This window comes from Mycteria americana, chromosome 1 (assembly GCF_035582795.1).
Source record: "Mycteria americana isolate JAX WOST 10 ecotype Jacksonville Zoo and Gardens chromosome 1, USCA_MyAme_1.0, whole genome shotgun sequence".
In the NCBI taxonomy this organism is placed as follows: domain Eukaryota; kingdom Metazoa; phylum Chordata; class Aves; order Ciconiiformes; family Ciconiidae; genus Mycteria; species Mycteria americana.
In genome coordinates, this window is record NC_134365.1 from 207999930 (window position 1) to 208023499 (window position 23570).

Consider the following 23570-nt stretch of genomic DNA (forward strand, 5'->3'; position numbering starts at 1 on the left):
CTCTTTATTTTTCATAAAGAGCCTTTGCCATCCTTCCCATTGCTTTCCATTTTTTCTAGTTGTAATGACTTTTGGTGCTATACTTGTCTACTCGCATATCCTAGCTAAAAATTACATCTGTCCCTAAATAAAACATTTTAACTCTTTGTTTGTCCCAGAATTCATATTTAAACTTTAACATGCTAATCTTTAAAACAAAAAACCCCTGTGCATTTAGTTCACATTCATTTTCAATAACAATATCCTTGCGCAACCATAAAATAAACATGTTTTGTAAGAGGTGATTTTAAAAGGATCAAGAAAGGAAATGAAAATAGAAAACATTGCAAAAAATCTATGTGGAGAAAAAATTTCAATGAGAATCCCTCACTTAATTAGGAAACAAGTGAACATTGTGAAACATGGCTGTGATGATTTCTTTCTTTCCCCCACCCAAAATTAGTACATATTTTTCTCACCAACTCAAGCTGAGATGCAGAAACTGTAGAAACTGGCACAGAAATGCAATAGTAAGAATCCAATATCGATCAAGTCAGACACATTTGCCAGTGGAAGAAACTGAAGGCAATGGTGAACTCTGAGATCAATAAAGCCACGTCCCCTTTCCTTTTCTCTGACAACAACTGCAAAAATGTTGGTATAACAATGCACTGGAGATGGTTCATTGCTGGAATTTTAGGTGTCAAATACATTTTGCAAAGTCACCTTTTTCATTACCTTCTAAACAAAAATTCAAAATGTTTTTCTACAAAGTTATTGGAATTTTGTTTGGAGTTGTAAATTTGGGGGATCATCTCTTACTAAGTAGTAAGACAAAGACAAGTAGAACTGTAGACTAGAAAAGAAACTAAACTTAGTCTTGGAAAGACTGATTTGAGCTCAGATCCTACGGATTTCCTGGAAAATGTGACATCTCAGAGTCTCACAAGTTCTCTTCTGAGGAGAAAAGAAATAAATTCACCTTCCATTTTATTTTGCTTGAGGTTTTGCTTAGAATTCTCATGGACGTGGTTGGTGGGTTGCGGGGTGGTGGTTCTTGTTTGGTTTTAATAAAATTTAAATTATCATCGGCATCTGAGACCACAGACTGCATTTTGATAGATGCCTGGATGGGGGGATTTCTTTTTGGTAGAAATTTTGATTTGTTATGTGAATGCTCACAGTTCAAGATAAGGCCAAGAGAGATTTTCCAAAAGGAAAAGTGAAAAGGGGATATAAAACTCCTTCCCTCCTCCTCCTCCCAATCAGAATTTAATGTGTCGTGAGGCTATAGGGTTTTTTCAAACCTGTGAGAAAGCTAGGAGGTTAAAGGGCATTGTTTATGTATTGTTAGCAAATAATATGAAGTGGAATAAAGTTAAATCATAGTTTATAAATAAATGATTGCTGCTCAATATAAAATAGGGTTAATATAGTCATAAATTATGACTTTATGTTACTCATAACTGCTAGTGAAAACACTTCCAAATTGAAGCTGAATGCATCATGTAGAAAATTAAATGTCGTAACAACTATAAATCTTTAAATAAATTCTTTACTAAAAAAGAACAACCATATGCAAACCATGAATATCCAGAAAAGAATATAGTGTAAGACGCAAATAATGATAATAAAAAGAACATATTGCAACTATGCAGTATAACAAGGCAATAAACCAGGAATACAAGAGTGTTTAGCAGCATTAAAGCTATGAAGACAGATATTAAAAACCGGCAGTTTAAAAAATAACCTCAATTAAAATCAGGTAAGTTATGCATAAAACTAAAAACATACTTTAAACAACCCAAAACTAATTTAAGTTTAGGATGGAGTTCACATCTGTGTGAAATACTGAATAACCCTGCAAGAGATAATTTACTTTCAGGTTCATAAACTTCTGAAGAAAATTTTCCTTTCCTTCTGTAATGCCTTGAGAGATCCAAATACCAGGTACTTTCAGAAGTGTTTCCTGGAAGAGGAGAAACCTACAGCCATTTCCTAATACTTCCTTATTTAATTCTATCAGATATGTGCAAACAGAAGGTACTTACCGGTGAAGACTAAAAAAAAAAAGCAGAAAAATTTCACTATTTCTATGAGATCTAAAATTCTGTTCAAATTAAGCAGTAGTTACTATTAAATGAACAATTGTGTTCATTTGTTTCTCTCCAAAATTTGTTTTTTCATTTGTCATTTGGTTCTCTCCAAAAAATTCTCTCTTGAAATGGAAAAAAATACTAAAAACTTCCCAGCACTGCTGTGAAAAGACATACAAACCTGCCAATACTGGCAGGTCACAAAGCAGGACACATTAGACTCCCTGTTATTCAGCTGCAGAGTTGTCTCGAGTTTATTTGGCATTTGCCGATTCCAGGAGTAGCTGCTAGATGTCTGGGAATCTGTTAAATCCCTGCCCAAACAGCAGGACTGGTAAGTCTGCTCACGTAATCTAGTCTTATTGTTTTTACTGTCTACTAAATATGAAGTATTTTTGCTGGAATATCTTACTTAGGATATTAGCATGTTACTGCTTAAACAATATGAAGAAGTTCCCTAGAACAGCAGAAACTGACTTTTTACTCTTCTCTGAAGCAGGTTTAGGATAGTTTTCTGAAGTTGAGAATGTTTTATTGTCTCCTGTTCCTGTACAAAAGCTTGTGACCTTAAATGATTTAAAAAAGAAAGTTACCCATGCTCTTTAGGAATTCAGAAAGAAGATTGAATTAACTCTGTATACTTCATCAAAAGTCATATGGAATAAACTGCTCATGTCAGAAGCAATGGAGATATTTGTTAGAAATCAATACAGCTATATATGCCAAGTAGAAAGTAAATGACAACACAAGATACAACCCAGTCCTAAGCCATCACTTACATGATAAAAGGAAAGAAGCCAACTCAGATTTGGGGCATGCTACTCTTCAAAAATAGCAGGCAAAACAATAACATATATTGTGATTTAGAATATTCAAAATGCTGAAGTCACTGAGCTGGCAACACTATCCATGGAAACCTATTAACATTAACACTTACAAAATCAGACCGGAGAGGAGACCGTCTCTACATGAGTAGAACTTAGTAATATTTTTTTTCTCGTTATCTAGTTCCAGTATGAGCTTACAGAGCTTCCTAAAGTTCATTAAAAAAAAAAAAAAAAAATACAATGCCTTTTATTGTTTCTGCTTCATTTCCATATGCACCAAATTCAGTGCAGTTCAGACGACAAAGTGGGCCGAACAGGAATAAAAGAAGGTTTTCAAGAAAAAACAAACATAACACCATTGCATAGGTCTGGTGGGTTGTATCCAACTCTCTGATGCAAACAGTGCCACACGTGGACTGCGCGGACAGAAGAAAAGCAACATTTACAATGGATAATACTGAAGTGAACTGATCTCAATCATGGGGAACAGGCAGCTCCGATTTTTGCCTAATCTTCCACATCAGCACCTGGACTAAGCAGGGACAAATCTCTCAGCTTCAGCCATGTTTAGACAGCTAGAAGTTGGCCTTTCAAGTCCAGTAGTCGTACCAACCTGTTATCCAATGCTGCACCAGCAATGAAGAAAGGTTTGTTTTTCTTGATTCGCTACTTCTCATACTAAGGACAGAGAAGATAGACTTGGCTCTATAGTTACTAACATAAGTGCACAGAAATGCTAAAGATATGGTATCCAGCTATGCAGAGGATAAGCACAGTGCAGGGCTGCTACAGGCATGACAGCTTTTGTAGCATGATCTTTGCACTTGACAGTAAGGCTCACTTTCATCATAACAGAGCAGTGAACTTCTTCCCAACTACAAAAAGCACATCCAATTTTAAAAACTGTGTTACATTAGTCAACAACTTCCCTTGGCCTCCACCACTGCCTCTTTCCTGCCATTGCTGCTTCTCTTTGCCTGTTCCTCTGTCTCCCTAAGTGGCTGTCACCCCATTCCCCAAGCAGCTGCCTTGTTGGCATCCTGCACCTCATATTGCTGCTCTCCTCGCCCCCGATCCTCCCATCAGCACTGGCTTTCTTTCCTCCCCATGGAGGCACACTGCTGTTTGAGGTTCTCCATGCCTCCTTTCCTATGCTAGATTTCCTCACAAATGAAGTGTATTTCAGTAATGTCCTAGTACACCAGTAAACTAACATCTGTATGAAAAGGCCATTTCATATGCACAGAGTTAGCAACTATCTTCTTTCCTTTGTGCACTTAAAGCAAAGAAAATGCAAAAACGCTGCAAAGAATATGTCACTCAAATAAAGCAATTCTGACAGACTAGCTTATAATGTCACATACTCACTGCTTTATTTTAAAAGCAGAAGATAAAAATATCTCTTTCTTAAGTAGTAATTTCTTTTTAAAACACACTCTTTGGGAATCTCTCTCCTGTCTATGCCAACCAATCAGCCGACATCCCTGATTTCAGCACACCAGCGGCGTGTTCAGCACAGCTCACGGTCCCACGCCACCTTCCACGTCATTGCAATGGGACCACAACGCTGATCCAAGGAAGAACTTGAGGCGTGTTATGAGAAAGTTTTTAGATTAATACATACAACTGGAAGCTGTGCTGTTTACAGATAATAAAAAAAAAGGAAACAGTCTGGGGTTAACGTCAGAAGTGATTTTGTTTTGTTTTGAAAGCATCTATTTTCAGAGTCCCTCTTACAACACTGATAAAGGAACACAAACTATCACTTTGGGTTGAAGAGTCATGCCTCCCCAGTGGTGGTGGTAAGATCAACTAGTGCTTTCAGTTTACTTCTTAGGGAGGGTTGATCTTCTCATCAAAACAACCATCAAAACACCCCTTCTTGGCAAGCTCCACAGGAACAAACGGTTCTGTGGTGGCTACTGTAGCCTGAAAGATCCTGAAATAATGAAGCTGGTTCATTTGGTGGAAAGATGGAGATCTTGGTGCTCCCCTTGGTATAGATACCAAGACACATTAAAGTTTCAAGTAGTGTTGCCCATCTTTTGTTACAGGACAGAAGTGATACTTTCTAGCTACTATCATTACACTTTGGAACAGAGCTATTTTATGCTGCTTTGCCAAAAGCAAAATTGCTACAACGGTAAGAGAGTGCAAGTTTGTATATTCCCAGGCCCCTGCAGAACCTGCTGCACAGAGTGAACAAGATACTGGATGAAGGGAAACCTACGGCGATACAGCCAAGTGTCCCAATCAAATTATTTTCTATTTAGAACGGAAAATGCAACTCCACCATAGGTGTGGAATAAAGACCCATAGATGCAACATCATCAGAGTAATGCGCAAACATAATAGATCTATTTTTATGCTGTTATCTTAAATACACAACAGAAGAAGGGGAAGCAATGGAGAAAGAGATCTTCATTTTCCCCAAGACTGCTGAAGAAAATGCCAACAGGTAACAGAATAAGATTAACAGATCATTTTATACCCATGTAAAAAGCCTCATGATTTAAGTATTAAGTGTTTGGTACAGCTGTGGCACTACGCAACATCCATGAGCACAACTCTGAAGTAATCCCTGTAGGGTAAGAGAATGCAGCTGCCTTTCTGACAACATGATGAATTTGGTTTGATAAAGGATGCCAAAATTCAGGGTGGAGTCTTATTTTGAGCGCAGGGGGGCAGGGGAGTAGGTGCCTTTGACTAACCGAATGAAGACCTAGAGTTTGTGCAGGGAGCAGAATACTAAACCTTCTGCTTCCTCCAAGTCCTGTCCTGCTCTGTGCCACAGGCAATTGGCCACTTCCTATATTTCTCTTAAATACTACTTGAGATTTCTTGAAGAGTCTCATCAACAGCCCTGAGACCTGTTTTTCAGGTGTGGAACGTAATCCTCTCCATGCTGCGGCTGAGAGCAAGGCTAGAGAGGACATCATACATGAGTGGAGCTACTGTATCCTACTGAGACTGAGAAAAGCTTGCCTTTTTTTTTTTTTTTAACTTGAGAATATTTGCCAAATCCTCCATGCCTTGAAGCTCTCAATAAGAAGTACAGTTCCCCTGTGAACTGGAAATGAAGTCTGGAGGTGAATGTCCTCGCTTATACTTTTAATCACGGCTCAGGAGTCCAGCAGGATTCTAGCAGCTGTGCAGGGTCAGGATGAATCCTTCCTGAATCCTTCCTGTGACACAGATTACAGTGGGCTGATTTAAACTAGCAAAAAAAAAAAAGTCTTAATTTAATTAGAAAATGTGCATGTTTTCTTGCATTTTTATGTTACTTTATTGTTTTCCAGGAGAAGGGCTGATACTTGCTACCTAAGTTTTTATTTTTTTCCTTTACTAACTGTCGATTTTTTAAAAATAAATGGTTCTTTTTTCCAACAAAAATATACTGCATACTCACTTAAGCAATTCCACCAATTAACACATTTATTCTAAGCCTTAATTCTTACATGTTATGGCAGAACACAGTAAATTACATTTCCTATTTACTATAGAGGACTAATTTATTTACCTTTAATTTATATCTGTTTTCTTTTGGACAAAAACTAGAATTTTATTAAAGTGCAGAAAAAACACAGCTTCAAAAACTGGTTTTAGTCAGTCAGCCAGTTAATTATACTAACTTTCAACAGAAAGAATGCATTTAACAGAATTTATTAAAACCGACTTTGCACATAATATTAACTGGTTTACTAACAAACACCTGCAGTTAATGGATTGAACCAACAGTTTTTAATCACTGTGCCCATAATCTTTTAGTTATGAGATTTGAGGTTTTCGCTCTTGTTTTTTAAAGGAATACACTAGAAGTGAAACAAGCTTTTAGGACTGTTCTGGTTTTTTTCTGTTAACATCCTAAAAGTTTCTCATCTTTGAATGAAACAGTTATTGAACTGAAGTAAACTGCAATGAGAAAATAATTTTGCTGCATTTGCAGAATGACAAGAGCTGTCCCAAGTAGATTACTTGCTTCAAAAAACCTCTGGGTCCAGGTGCTCAGCCAGAGATATCTCCCAGCTTAGTGGTTTGGCTTTCCGCAGAAGAAAATAAGACTGCCTGAAAAGATGAAGTGTGTGCACACTGGGCTCTTCACCATTGTATCTGAAACTTCCCAAATATTTCACATACAGAAGCGTAAAAGAAGCAGTGGCTAGTCATACCGCAGACCGTAGCACTACAATTATCTTCTACTTTTTTAAAAATAATTTTAATAGAGATTACCAAACTGATGCAGGTCTTTCACAGCTTCCTATTTCCATAAATTTATTTGAATAGCTATATTTTAAAGTGAAAATAAATTTGATCTATTTTAAAAATCATATTTATACTATACATTTTCATTAAATGCAAATTACAAAGGGAAAAGTAGAGAGCTGCAGCTGATAAAGCAAAAATCCAGCTACTCCAAATTTTAAGATCTGGGTCAATTCAGAGAAGACTCTATACACAGACTCTGAAATCCAGAGGGAAACAGCAAAAATCAAGATGAAATAACAAACATTTTTAACAATATTTAATCATAGAATCATAGAATGGTAGAATATCTTAATCTGAAAAAGTTTTCAAATTTTCAACTTTTCTTACAACTGTCACAAACAAAATTTACCATTATAAAACCAATATTTTTTTTAAGCTTAGCCTCCTAATTTATCAGTTCTTGCATCTGTCAATACTAGTTTAACTAAGGTATCAGATTAGACAACATAGTCTCAGATAAAAAGGATCTAGGACCAACACCTTGGAATTAAATGTATTTATAAATGCAGTTTACAACACTTTCACAGTTCACAAACTTAATCCAAAACTCAAGGATTTGAATAAGTAAAAGCAAACATAAAGTAAATTTGTACTTCTCTATCTACCAGAGATAGATCCCTAAAGCCTATAATATCTAAAGAGATTGCCACTCGAGCTTTTTATCGGTACAGCAGATGTTTTGGTTTGCAGCTGTGTCATGACCACTGAATAGCCTCAGTTCCTCCTGCTCAGTCATTTCATCTTACACTTTCTTCCCAATCCTCCAGTCCTCCTCCTCTATCTTGGCAAACCCCCCAACCTATGGCAACCCCAAGCTGTGTCAGCAACACCAGATTTTTTTTACCTGGTCATTACTGAAAATAAAACAACAGACCGATCTCAAATTGCCCCTTGGGATCTTCTAATTAGTAACCTCTCTCTAACCAGACAATCTCTCCCATAAACAAACCTCACTGCCCTTTCCCCATTAGCCAGTTCCTTAGACAGATCGGGTTTCTTATACTAGCTCCCATCTAAACTAAATTCTAATGTCTCACGTAGAGTGCTTTAAAGGCCTTGCTGAAATAGAAATAGGTTTGATCGGCTGCATTTCCTTGCCTACAGAATAAGTTATCTTATCAAAAAAGGTATCGGGTAACTCTGGTAGTAACCGTTTTTGGGAAACTGTGTTGCGTTTTAACTCAAAACATTTGGCCATCAATTATCCTGGCCTGGCCTCTATTTGTGCCTCCTTCCCCTGGCCCCCTCCCCTCTATGGTTCAGACTGACATTAAAACATCCCAAAACTAGTGGACGCAAGTACCAAACCTTGAGTAACAGATGCTGCTTATAATGAAACACCTTCCACCGTACCTAGTAGAGCAAGGTCATTCATTTTTCTCAGTTAAAGGACAACGAGTGCTATAATTTGATTAGATACCAAGGAAACCAGTTCACAAAATGGGCATTCTGGCATTTCTAACTGATCTTAGATACCTATCTAAAACTCTGCTTTGACAGCTTTCTGACAGACTTTAAAAAACGTGTGTGTGGGGGTGTTTTATGCTCCTCAACTTCCGGACAATCCAAATAAAACACAGAGAGAGCGTGCCAGCTCCTGCACGCCTACATCGTGTGAGTATAGATGTGAACATAGATGCAGGAAAATTAATCCCAGCAGTAAACTTGGATTTGTTTCCCAAGTAGAAAGGAATTCACAGCTTCGAATGAATGAATGAAAGTAGATAATAATACTAATAAAAAATAATCCTCCTGGCCAAAATAAATAATTTTATGAAACAAACAGATGGAACTGTAAGAAGGAAACAAAACTCTCCTTTTAAGTCTTAAAAACAAAATTGCTTCTGTTGCCTTTGATCTGATTTAAGTTGTACTAAAGGTCAACGAACATTGGAACAAATATTGCTAAATACTGTATTCAATGGATAAAAAGAAACATGAAAGTTTGGTCTTATTGTACATAACACATCACACAATTATCTCACCAAAGTTACCAGCTGGGGACTTGCAAACCACATTTACCAAATAAGGCAAAATGTTTCGTGCTTGAAATCCTTTCCCAGTTACCTCACCCGGCTTTTGCTCGCGTTTCTACAATAATTGCAGAGGTCATTTTTTTAAACTCAGATGGAGTAAATCAACAGGCTATCCAATGCAAAGCTGGGTTTGTGTAGTCTCTGGGGAGAACTCAGCTTTATTTAAACTGAGTGTGTACAGAAAAGGAAGAACTGAAAAATGTGCAATAAAAACAGAAGAGCAAGTAGTATAAATTGAGAAGAGCAAGTGATGTAGAATTGTGTATTGCTGGTTTGATTATTAACACTAATGTTTTATGGGGAACGTTTCTCAAATTTGTTGGGTATCTTCAGGTTTTTGAAGTGCATGTGAAGAATGGGTCTTTAATGTTATTCTGTGACGTTCCAAAAACACTTGAACTTTGCACTCTTGGTTTATGCTGTCCTTGTATTTGAAATAGAGCTTTGTAACGTCAACAGGATATATTTTATCCTCCATATTCTCTCTGATTTCTGTGATTATATTTTTTGCCTAAATGTGATATAGTTTTGAAGAAAGAATAAAATATTCTCATTCTCTATATTAAACACAACAATAGGATAGTCCTACATAGTTCATTGTGGTAGTAAAAATCTTGCTAAGTTACTTATTATTAAAATAAAATGGTGATTGTCATAGTGAAAACTGTCATTAATTTATAACATTTTTTTCTTTTTTTTTTCTGCGTGTGTGTGGCAGGGCAGTGGGAAAGATTGCTTGTTTTTATCTCCAGCTGAATTTTATCTGGTATTTTAGAAGAGAAAGAAAAAAATCCCAGTAAGCACTTTTAAGTGCTTGCTCTCATAATCTTCCCCTCACCAAAATCTGACAGTAGTACCTAATATCATTTCCTAGTATGTATATTGGTAATACAGCTACCTAATAATTTTTTTTCCTCCAAAAATTTGGAAACACAGCTTAACAGGGTACTAAAATTAATAATTTCAAAGTCCAGTTAGAAGAGAAAGAATCCATCACTCACCACTGCTTATAAAATGTACTCTCACAGCGTAAGGCTGATCACAAAGACCAGATGCTTGCATCTCTAGCTACTGCTGAAATTGCCAATGCAAAAGGCATATGCAATTAACCTTGTGCATCTATACCTAATCTCTTAAAATGTTGGTCCATAAGATGTTACGATGCAAATTAACTGTAAATTCACAGCTCTAGAAATATATAAAAGGACATAACTATCAGCTATCCTGTGAAATCTGTACCATCTCAGCCTCTCTTTGGAGAACACCACATACACAGAAATGTTTTGGGGTTTTTGAGGGGAAAGGGATGACAAGAGATAGAGGAGTGAGTTTGGGTTTGATATGAATACAATTCTACACACTGTTGTAAGGTAATACTAGGGAGAGAAAACAGCTGAAACCTGATTATTTCAGAGCAAAAAGTAACAGTTGATACATGGTCCATACAGCTGACGTGTTTAGAGAAGACCTCAAATAAAAAGTGACATTCTCAGTGTCCTGTGAAACTTGCTGCTGAAATCCAAGGAACAAGAAAGCATCTATGTTTTTTGTTTGGCTACCAGTTCCGATCACCCCAGAGGAGTTCAAAGAGCCAAATCTCTGTACAAAACCTTCATTAACTGCAGATAAATAACTAGCAAGCTCAACTCATCCTGTATTTATAAGAGTTCATACAAGCTCAAAGGTTGAGCCCAGTGAACAGAAGTCGGGGTAAGCGATCTGACCATATTCTCTACTTTACTAACAATGAATTTCAGAAAGCCCAAATTTCTGCTCTGTTTCATACTGGTCTCATTATTCCTAGATCACACGTTGCTATTTTTTAATTACTAGAAAAACAGTATGAAATGTAATTAATCTCTCACTTCTTTGTGTTGATTCCATTTAATTAAAGGCCAACTGTACTTGCTTCCACTGATAAAAATCAATTCGGAGGTGAATGTTTGTATCGCATTCTGGGTTATGCAGGCAGTCTGAATCTCTCGTTTTTGAGCTTGACAGTTGAACTCCATGAGCAATGCAAGAAAAGACAAGTTTATTTGACATTTTATAAAACAATGAGCTGAGAGAGCTCTCTATATAGTATCAATGTGTCAAGCCAGTATCCTGGACTGCCCCAAACACGTACAGCGCTGCATGATAAAGTGCATTAGACACTGGAATAAGAGTTAGCAGAGCCAGGCTCTCTCCTGAATTCATTCAGTACAGTGTTGTGTGACCACAGACAAGTCAAAACAATCACTGTTTCCACAAACTATATAAGATGGCAAATGCCCATATTTTATCTGGAAGAGATATGGAAAAGAAAAGAAACCAGGCGTTGTGATATACTGGACAGAGAGGACTCAAACTGTCCTGCAGTGCCCTGCCTTTAATGTTAAATACTCGCTGATTCAAAAACCAAAGGAGTCATCTTCAATTAGATCATTAAATATGTGTTGACATCTACCGAGTAACATATTCAAAGGAGAGACGACTGTCTTATACAATTCTCTAGAGAGCCCTGTGAACCGCCTGTGGGTTGTCTCTCTGATGTACCAGGACAGTCAATAGTATGACAGGTTAGGCTTTCAAACAGGGCTCTCTGCAGAGAAGAATGATATCCCTTAAACTATAGGAATATGACATGAAATGGTAACACAAAGTACTGAACAACGCAACTAAAACCTACTGAAAACTAAAAATAATTTTGTGCTGGGATTAAATTCTGATTTGTGCAGCATGGTAAATAAATTCCCAGCCCTGCATCTCACAGCAGCACAGGGGTGGGACAAGAGAAGAATGCAGTTGTACACAAAAACATACCGAGTAAGAGGGTAAAGAACATCCATTTCAGAGAAATCTGACCTCAAGTTCACAGTAAAAATTCTTCTCAAACATTTACTTAGTTCCTGTGCAGCAGTCTCATCTGTTTGCCACACATTCACAATAGCAGTACAAAAAGTATAAACCTTTGGTCCCTCTTTCCAATAGCTCTGTTCTTCTTCTGAGGTTGAGTACAGCACAAGTGGAACCTCAGCTACAACATCAAAGAGATATTTTTTTAATATCCGTTTAACCTTACAAATGGAAAATTTCCCAGAAAATTTTATGAGTGCTAATACAAGATGCAAAATGCTTCAGAACTAGCATATTCATGTAGACAGACAGAACTGTTATTAACCATACCTCTAATTGACTACCGCAGCCTTTATGCATCTCTCTGAGATTGTGATCAAAGCAGTCACTGATAACCACTTAAGACTCCAGGATCAGACTGAAAATAGCTCTTTGAGACTAACAGTTCATTTTCCAAAACCTTTTCCCCCAATATATCTGATTTCCTGGGCTGACTACTGAACCCTGGTATAGACAACCTGCACGGCTTCTCTAACACAGATGTAACACCAGAGAACTGGCTTAAATGACCAACTTCAGCACTTCCACCAAGGGAAAATCTCTGGGCAATATGAAAATGAATACTCTGGCAATATGAATATGAATTATTGGGCTGCATCAGCCATGTAAAGTGGAGAGGGAAAGCAGAGATGGAAAGAGAGTATGCCTAAAGCATGCTGATTTCTTTTGGTCTTCATGCAACAGTCACGTCAGGGCCACTGTACCCATAGAAGCTGTTTGAACCCCCTGTGCGGTTCTGGGTTAACCCAAGATGCAACATAACGTAAATGCAGACATCAGAAGATGAACAGAACTCCAGATGGTAAGAATGTGCAAGATAGCAAGAGCTGTACCCTATGCATATAATCAGTCTTTAAACTCTATTTCTAAATCATCTCCTTCTCTGAAGCAAATAATTCAGTATAATTTACTAATACAGTAATGAGGATGGCATCAAGTATGTTTGAACACAAATGCCTGTTTTCAGTCCAGCCTTCAAAACACACTGATAAACTCAAATAAACATGAAATGAAAAAGAATTGTTTCCATAGCCACTTACTTTTGCTGCTCCTATTTGCTCTTTACGAAACTTCTCCAGCGGTGCTATTAGCACATCATTAGCATTCTGGATCTGCAAGTTAAACATAAAGCATATCTTTTTAATACAGAGTATTTGCAGAAAGTGGAGTCATTGTAACTCTGCCAATGTGCAAGACTGAGAAATTCATGTCGGTAACATTGTGGTAAGAGCATATGGGTAGAAGTAAAATAATTATGTCTTCTTTGCATAAAACATACAACACACGTGTTCACTGGTCTATTATGGAACATTTCCATGAATAACTAAAGCAATTGTAATGAACAATGTAGTAAGTTTATTGGCAATATATAGAAGGGTTTTCTGGTATTTTACTTCCATTTCTTGCATCTTGCCTAAAACAAGAATAGAAAACAAAAACTTCCAGGAACATGTTTTAGCAGAACAGAGAAGACAAACATAGTACTACTGACAGCACTGCCTAAAAAAGCCTGTGTTTACAGAATCTGAATCTTTGACAGCTGAATCTTTTCAGCTATCTCTTTGGATTATATACCTAGTTATACTGAACAGAGGAGAGTAAGGCAGAGAACTCTAAAAATAAAAGCGGACAATTCACAAAATACTCTAGACTGGATTCCTTCACTTTTCTAGCTTTTAAACTAATTTAAGATGTCCTGCAGCTATTTTTATCACTTTAACCTAAACCAGGGTTCCTAATGAATCACAGTTTTCCCCTCATGGCCTCTGTTTATTTAGCGTAAATCCAGTCCTGGGAACCCCTCTCTGAAGACTATTCCCAGCAGCGACCACCCGAAGTGGTCCCTAGTCATTTGGGCTGGAAACACACACGCAGCAGAATACAAATGCCAGCCACGCCATTGTGCCACTCACTAAAAAAAGGTAGCATGATTTCACCATATGCCTTTTAGGGGCAGGCAGAATAACCAACTGAATTGACTTTACTGCAGAAAAATCAGAAGAAACTGAAAACTGCCAACACATCAGAAATAAAGCGTAATAAAACACGTTACAATATTCTATTATACTAACTATTGGCAAAATTTAGGTTTTCTGCATGAATAGCTTTTTTTCTCCTCACCAGTCTTTACCATACTCATCACATTCCACATTTGGGTTTTGGCAGGTTTGGAGGTCTGGGCAAAGCTAACATGTACCTAAGCCAAATGTGAATGAATACAGCTCTTGTGACTCTTCCATAACAATAATTGATAAGTTACATTGTCAGTTGAGCATGAAAACTTCCCAAAAGGCTGTAATAATAAACATACAGAATAAATCCATTGAAACACAAACACATTTTCTTTCCTCCCAAACCTAACATTACAATTTGAAAGACCACAGAATCACCACATATCTCTCAAAAGGACAGAGTTTCAGGAAAAGTTGAGACTCTCTCTGACATCCTAATGTAAAAAAGTCCAAGAGAGCAAAGGCAACACTTGGCATGTTCAATGATGCAGTGAACAAAATGGGCTACATTTAAAGATAAAAATCAAGCACTGAGGATGAGGAGGACTGTTTTCACTGCATTCAATATACTCCATCAGTTTGACTGGAACAGACTACAAAGCTACGTTATTCTCCAAGAGGACATTTCCCCAAAATATACAGATTTTTAGGCAACATCCAGCAATCTAACCGAGACTCAACATTTTCTACAAGGAAAAGTGCATGCACTTAAGAGTCTCTATCCCAAGGATCACTAAGCAAGGCAGATTAAAATTAACAGGGGTACAAAACTGCCAAATGACTTGCCCACAACAAGGCAGAATTGCAGTGCATACACGTGGAAGGAGCAGCTGGAAGTTTTGATAGCTTACAGAGCATGTACATGGCTTTTGGCACATACAGAAATCCTGAAGGCTTGCTGGAGTCACTGGTACAGAAGTGTGGATACTTCTTCATGTACAAAAGTAAGCTTTTTCTCTGCCTTTTAAAGTCATTGCTATATACAGCAACAATATATTTAATACCTCACAGTTCAATTAAAAGAGACATTCATATTATTGAAGTAGTTACTACTGATACCAGCAATCACTGCTAGTCTTGTTGCTAGTCATTGCCAGTCAAACTAACGTGGAGCTGAATACGGCTCTATGGCTGAATATTGCTCAATGCTATCATGTTTAGGCAGCCTCCACACCACACCAGGAGACCTCACTTCATATATTGCCCTCTTGACAGCCTTAAAATGACTGAAACACAACTACTACCAGTCTCACTTAACACTGCTGCAAAGCCAATGAACTATCTTGCTTCAAACACTGTGGAAGAACATATTCATAGGAAGCATACAGCACTGAGAGGAGTCATCTGGGAAGTAAGTGGCTTTGCTGGGCTGAAGCACAACGTTATTCACTCCCACAGTTATATATGCAACTAGGAATGGCCAGTGGGTATTGCAAGGCTAATTAAAAGATGTCACGCACTTCATCTAGACAGGATCTGTGCCTCCATACAGATCTGTTGAGCCACATCAACAGAACATGCTGCAAAGCTCACCCCTGGGCTGAAAGCTTCTACTGACAAGAGCCCTGATGTGGCAATTCACCTCCCAGCAAAATGAGGAGTTAGGCAAGTAATGGGCTTTGGCGAGGGAGAACACACCAGCAAAATACCAGAGAGAATCCCAGCAGACCCATTTCAACAGCCAGTATTACAAGACTCAGAACGTTCCACTGTGAAAAGGCACCCACGAACTTCCACCAGGTTGTGCCTAGCTTTTGGAAACTGAAAATTATAGAGAAAGAAGAATTTTTGCCTTACACATGCATTTATATATTTCCTTTCATTGCCGACTCCTATCACTGCAATTACTTTACCTTACAGTTTCCTTGTCGAGGGTTACAAATTGGCATACAGCCCCTCCCTCCCCCCCAAATTAGGAATCTAATCCTCCCACAACGATTTCTATAGAAATCCGATTGCTTTAGATAATCTGAAATTTTCACTGTGTGGTCCTAATAGAGTAACTTTCTTCCTGCCAAGACGATAATCCCTCTCCTACTCGTTATTGTGCTAGGTTGAAATCACAGACAGTTGGAACAGGCAAACAATGTCAAAAAGACCATAATGGTTTCTGTATATAGCAATTTCAGAAATCCATGTTGTGTTTATAGTCAAAAATGTCTCCAAGTACAGATGTGGAGTTTCTCTGTGATGTGTGAAAACCACAGTTTAATCTCATTATTGGTACATTAATTCAATTTCACAGCTAACTTCTGGAAGGAAGGAGGGTGGGTTGGAAAGGTGCAAGATCATGAGTTAGGAAAGACAGATTAAGGTGCTTCACCACATTGGTTTGAAGGCTGACAGAGCGTATTGAAATGCTGCAGTTACGCAAACAGAGAATGACCTCATAAGTTGTCAAAGCTGGCTTAGAAAAAGTATTTTCAATTTTTTAAATGTTTCTTTTTCAAGTATTTACAAATTCAGTGTGATTTTGGTGGTACTTATGGTATTTTAATGGTATTTTTATCAATAATGCTAAATAGAGTGAGTTATACATACCAAAGTTAAAAAGTTGATTAAGTTCTTTAGTTTAGAAAATTGTTTCTTTTTTACTAGATCTAATATAGCGCTCTCAGTTGTCAAAGTAATATTTTCCTATTATGTCTGCCTAATACTTGTCTAGCATCTTAATTAAAAAAAGACTGATGAATTGACACTAAGTTAAAACTGCATGAATCTTTTTTTGTTGATGTTCTTTTTCTAGAGGCAGACTGGTGCTTTTGCCAAACAAGAGAAACAATCACATTATTTGATTGACTGCCATATATTAGCCATGCTGGGAGCTGGAACTATGTAGCATTCCATAACTATTGGATCAAGAAAGTATAACTTCTCTAAAGGTGTGAGTAATCTGAATAAGCTTTTATCGCAATTTTTTAAACTTTTCTGTTTTACTAAAAATAATAATTAATAATTATTACACTATGTTAGAAAGGGAAGAATAAAATTTTTGTAACATATCTAAACATTTCCACTTCTAGATTTTCTTACATTTTAATCAATGTTAATTTTTAGAATGAGTTTTCTAATTAGTTTTCTAGCCCTGAATTTGGGAGACTGTATGATATGCAGACTGTATATGCATCATTCTTTATCTTCTTTTACTTATGTAGAACCACGTGGATATAAAGAGAAATGTAACTAAATTTAACATTGATGCAGCTGCTTATTCATTATTAAATACTAACAATGTAGACACAGAAATTTTAAGCCCTGAAGCACTTTACAAGCTGTGAGCTTCAACTGGCAATCTACAATGTTGAATTGCAATAACAAGAACAGTTAATACCTTTTGAGCTTTATATATTTATTTGTAGGGCTAAGGACTGGGTAGGTCACAGAGAGAACTAAGTTAACCAGATTCCCAATTGCAAGAAGAAGACAGCAACAATATCAAGTGAGGCACTTTTACAGTGAAAGAATTAGGAATTAAATCAAGCTTATCATCTGAATTATAGTAAAATGCTTTAACTATGGGAAACTTTTGTTTTATATATTGTATCTGGGAAAGACATTTTCCAGACACTTTATCAACGATCTCGACGAGGGGACTGACTGCACCCTCAGTAAGTTTGCAGACAACAACAAGTTGTGTGGGAGTGTTGATCTGCTTCAGGGGAGGAAGGCTCTGCAGAGGGACCTGGACAGGCTGGATCAATGGGCTGAGGCCAACTGTATGAGGTTCAACAAGGCTAAGTGCAAGGTCCTGCACTTGGGTCACAGCAACCCCATGCAATGCTACAGGCTTGGGGAAGAGTGACTGGAAAGCTGTCTCGTGGAAAAGGACCTGGGGGTGTTGGTCGACAGCCAGCTGAATATGAGCCAGCAGTGTGCCCAGGTGGCCAAGAAGGCCAATGGCATCCTGGCTTGTATCAGAAAGTGTGGCCAGAAGGAGTAGGGAAGTGATTTTCCCCCTGTACTCGGCACTGGTGAGGCCACACCTCGAATGCTGTGTTCAGTTTTGGGCCCTTCACTACAAGAAAGACATTGAGGTGCTGGAGCATGTCCAAAGAAGGACAACGAAGCTGGTGAAGAGTCTACAGAACAAGTCTTATGAGGAACAGCCGAGGGAACTGGGGTTGTTTAGCCTGGAGACAAGGAGGCTCAGGGGAGACCTTCTCACTCTCTACAACTACCTGAAAGGAGGTTGTAGTGAGATGGGTGTCAGTCTCTTCTCCCAAGTAACAAGCAATAGGACAAGAGGAAACAGCCTCAAGTTGAACCAGGGGAGGTTTAGATTGCATATTAGGAACTACTTCTTCACTGAAAGGGTTGTCAAGTATTGGAAGAGGCTGCCCAGGGAAGTGGTGCAGTCACCATCCCTGGAGGTGTTTAAAATATGTGTAGATGTGGTGCTTCAGGACATGGTTTAGTGGTGGACTTGGCAGTGCTAGGTTAACGGTTGGACTTGATGATCTTAAAGGTCTTTTCCAACCTAAACGATTCTATGATTCTATGCTCCAAATCTGCTATGAGTACTTTTCACTGCAACACAGAATTATCACACTTGCACATGGGAAATGAAACTCATTTCCCTGAAGTACTGAATGACTCACGAAGTCTGAATGCTGACAAACACTAATTTGCTTCATGTTGGTATAAGACTTCTGGAAAATACCAATTATATTCATTCAAAGTAGGCAAGAAATCTCATAGGTAATATATTCATAGTAATGCATTTCTAATGTGGAAACATATTGCTCTGTTAGACAAAAAGAAATAATTTAATTTGAAATCCTTCCCGCAATTCCTAACAATTGCTAACATCTCATCTGTCAGAAAAAACACTTCTTTCAGTCTGTGGCCTGTATCAACAGCTCCTAATCAATACAACCTCCAATACAACAGTAGAGACCAAATGCAGACAACCAGGTATTTATGTAACTTAGTTACGTATCAGGTTTACATGCTATAAAGAATATAAACATGTCATGATAAAACATTAATCATGTATTTAAGACCTCAGTATCTATTTTAATAGTTAAAAAGTGTAAATATTACATAAAATTAATAACGTGAATTTCAGTGCCTGTAACTACGTGACCTTAGTAGAACAAATATTTTTACAGCTTTGTATGGAAAACTCTACACAGACAAATCACATACTTAGAAAACAAAAAAATTAATATATTTGAAGTTTATCTTAATCCCTCCCACATTTACAAAAAAACATGACATCAAACAATATCCAAGCTTGTGTTAATTTTCAAAAAATATCACTACCAATGCCAGTTTTTTCAAGCAGAGTTGAAATTCAGATTATGTTAAAGCAGGTTCCGAAGATTACAAAGTTTTAACTATGGACAAGTAATAACATAGGTCGGACAATTCCATGTACAATGTGTAATGCAATATTCAGCTTCTTAGCTAAAACCTAGTGCTGTATCAAGAAGTAAGATACGGGTTTCATTGGAAGCATCCATATTTCAGAGACAAATGTCCTACAGAAAGAATGGTCTGTCTTTTTATCCCCTAACGATGCCATAGTACTTTAATAATTGGGTATCAACTCCTGTTCTGCTCCCATCAATGCCTCTTTCTATTTCCAGGCTATGAAAAATGGAGAAAGTTAGAGACAGGTACAGATGCTGTATGAACCAGGAGGAGATTCTGAACTTCCTCTTCATCTGGGAAGTGATATCCTTTAAGTTTCATCTGAAAAGAAACTGGTGGCATATCCAGTTTTTTGAGTGATGCTGAGACAGAGGCAAGTGCTAATAGAAAGCACACAACCTCACTTATGGAGAACTAAATTTGATCTTGAAAAGTAGATCACTGGTGGGCCCTTAGATCTGAGACAGTTTAGGATACTTTTGATGGAATTTTGACAATCCCATATCCTGACCAAAACCAGATTCTACTGCAAAGCTCAAATCGTTCTGGCACAGAAAAACTTAAGGTGGGGACTGCAGGAGAGAGTGATCCTAACACTGTCAGAGCTCTCCACTTCCATAGTCAGTTTTGCCTTAATTCCACCCATGAAGGACTCCTTTGCTGGAGGCACTGGCTCACCACTCCTGCACTCAGCCAGTCTTCATTCTTCCCCTCCACCCATGCGGCTTTCCTCCTTCAGGACACTGTGAATTCCATGCAAGCAGGAGACCTCCAACTCTACAGTTTATTTCCCCAATATATTCAAATCCCACAACAATTAGCCAAGCATTCAATCTGACCTGCTGCCCTTCCTGTGACTCGATGCTTAACCGTGGTGACGCTGCAGGAATTTAAAAGGAAAGAGACGAAAAAGAAAATCCAAGAGGCACATGCTGTTGAACAAGAGACTGAAGGAAAGAGAACATAAAGATTTAAAAGCTATTTTTTAAATCAGAGGTTCAGTTCTGTTAAATCCTTCAGTTCAAGCAAGCTATTGCAGAAATTTTTATTATTGTGCATATTGTGCACAAGACAGTGCAACTTTCACACACGTGAAGGTAATGATACTGCTCTTTAATAGAAAGAGACCCCGCACATTTTCATAGTTTCTTCACTTCTTTTTGTGAAAAACACTATTCTCCTCTTCCAGACAGAATAAGAATCTTTACAAAATTAATAGCCTACACATGTGGTGTTAATTTTATCTCTGCTTTTTCCTCCACCGGTCTCCAGTACAGGTAAGCTACAGGGCAAGTTAGGTAGACAGTATCACATCAACTGCAATTGAGACTAGTACTAACAGAAACGACATTCCCAAGTTGCGAAGCAAAAGAAACATTTCATCATTCTTGAAAGCATGATGAGCACCAGGACTGTACTTGTACCATTTTGTGTGCTAATGGAACAAAGAAAAGCCAAGGACCTCGCTCAGGGAAGCCAATTCAAGCATTACTCCCAGGACTGCACTTCAAGAGGAAAAAGAAATGAAAAATAAAGAAAATAAATAAATAAAATCAAAGAACAAACAGTCCCACTCATGCTAAGAAAATTGCTAAGTACAGTCTAAAAACAAGCAAACCTTGCAGAGAGTACTGTGACCATCTTTGTGATCACTAACCAGATGCGACCTTGTCTCATAAGCTGGGGAGAATATCACATACCAGGAGGTCCTCTCGGGCTCTCTCTCTCATTTGGTAGTTCCCTTTGTTCCTCCCAAGTATCAGGCAAGGAAGAAAATGTTACAGTTTGCAATCAATACATTTTGTGAGCTCACTGGCAGGAATGACACGTCATTTTAGAAATACTTCATCATACTATCTTCTTTTTTTTCCTATTTTGAACTATCCACTACACTATTAAGCACAGCATGTAATTAAAAATAATTAATTTTAAAATATTTTCATTACATCAGTACATGAATCATTAATAAAGTGTTTATATAAACCACATTTCATTCATTTTACACCCAACAGCATCAAAATTGAGGCATATGCTTTCTGAGCTGTTTCCATATGCTCCTAAACGAGGTGAAGATGACCTCTGCTCTCTCAGATCAGGGTACAACATAGCAAGTACCTATCAAATACAGCCCAACCACTCTCAAGCATCTTGCCTTTTTTGTGGTATCTCCATCTCTATGGCAAACTACAACATTTATGGTACACCAACACTCAAAGATCCCAAGGTCCAGTACAACCTTTCATAAAAACAGTAACTTGATTCTCTTGAAGGAAAGGAGGCCCCAATATCCTCCGTGTGTGTAATGACTGTGGAGCAGAAGCGCCTTTCTTCCTCCCAGAAGACAAGCCTCATGAATGACCCTGAAACCCTGGACCTTGGAGACCACTCTGTACTAACACTGGTTAACTTCCTTTGGGGCCAAGTAACAATAGAGAAATATTAACTCTAAGGATTGGCATTAAGAGAATAGAGAAAGAAAAGAAGTATTTTTGAGTTCAAATAACAGAGTCCCCACAAAATCTGGGAACTTCAGGTGTTCCCTAATGTATCACTCCATGCACTGCCAACAGCAAGATCTGACAGAGGACATTACCACTTCAGTAACAATACCAATACAAAGAGTTTCAAGAACTTACCAGGCAATTAACTTGGTCACTCAACATTAGATATTCACAGTCTCTGCACTTGATACAGCCACATAAGTTTCCCTTCCCAATCAATGGGGAGAAATAAGCACATGATTCCTGTGAGTCGTTTGGACACCTTTCAGACAACATGCATCACGTCATGAAATTACCAGGTTCTCTGCAATAAAACTCAAGTTTGCTATTCTGCTTCCACGAATGTAATTCTGAGTAGATGTATAAAGCCTAAATACAACATTATTTAGATGTTTCCAAAAGAATGCAAATTAATGTCTGGACTACTGGGTCTGAAGTCTGCTCTCACTCAGGGATATTGCAAACCCATTTAAAGTTTTATGGGATAACCCAAAGAAATCAGGGACTGCACAGAACAGTCGCTTCTCATTCAGCAGAAAGCAGCAAGATTCAAGAGACACAGCACAAATATTATAGACATTACAGGATTCACTAAAGGTTATTATCAAGTTAACTTCACAGTTCAAAGTTACACTCACAAAGCTATATGGCACTCCTAATATGTAACTCAACAGCTGAACTACAAATGCAGTCATACTCTCAAAATGAAGAATAAATTATCAAAGTACTGCAACTGATGAAATACTGTAACAAATCATAGAATTATAGAGTCGTTTAGGTTGGAAAAGACCTTTAAGATCATCAAGTTTAACCATTAACCTAGCACTGCCAAGTCCACCACTACACCATGTCCCTAAGCACCACATCTACACGTCTTTTAAATACCTCCAGGGATGGTGACTGCACCACTTCCCTGGGCAGCCTCTTCCAATACTTGACAACCCTTTCAGTGAAGAAGTAGTTCCTAATATGCAATCTAAACCTCCCCTGGTGCAACTCGAGGATGTTTCCTCTTGTCCTATGGCTTGTTACTTGGAGAAGAGACCAACATCCACCTCTCTACAACCTCCTTTCAGGTAGCTGTAGAGAGCGAGAAGGTCTCCCCTGAGCCTCCTTGTCTCCAGGCTAAACAACCCCAGTTCCCTCAGCCGCTCCTCATAAGACTTGTTCTGTAGACTCTTCACCAGCTTTCGTTGCCCTTCTTTGGACACGCTCCAGCACCTCAATGTCTCTCTTGTAGTGAAGGGCCCAAAACTGAACACAGGATTCGAGGTGTGGCCTCACCAGTGCCAAGTACAGGGGCACGATCACTTCTCTGCTCCTTCTGGCCACACTTTCTGATACAAGCCAGGATGCTATTGGCCTTCTTGGCCACCTGGGCACACTGCTGGCTCATATTCAGGTGGCTGTCAATCAACACTCCCAGGTCCTTTTCTGCCTGGCAGCTTTCCAGCCACCCTTCCCCAAGCCTGTAGCGTTGCATGGGGTTGCTGTGGCCCAAGTGCAGGACCTTGCACTTGGCCTTGTTGAATCTCATACAGTTGGCCTTGGCCCATCGATCCAGCCTGTCCAGATCCCT

The 23570-nt window shown here is 38.2% G+C and overlaps 1 protein-coding gene across 2 annotated transcripts in view; it reads right to left on the minus strand.

Annotated features, from left to right (window-relative positions):
- Window positions 1-23570, minus strand: part of ARHGAP42 (Rho GTPase activating protein 42) — a 178110-nt gene that overhangs the window by 70080 nt on the left and 84460 nt on the right. For both annotated transcript variants that reach the window (XM_075491057.1, XM_075491055.1), the window contains exon 4: window positions 13143-13214. In XM_075491057.1, coding sequence (XP_075347172.1) covers window positions 13143-13214 — 72 coding nt within the window. The remainder of the gene's footprint in view (window positions 1-13142; window positions 13215-23570) is intronic.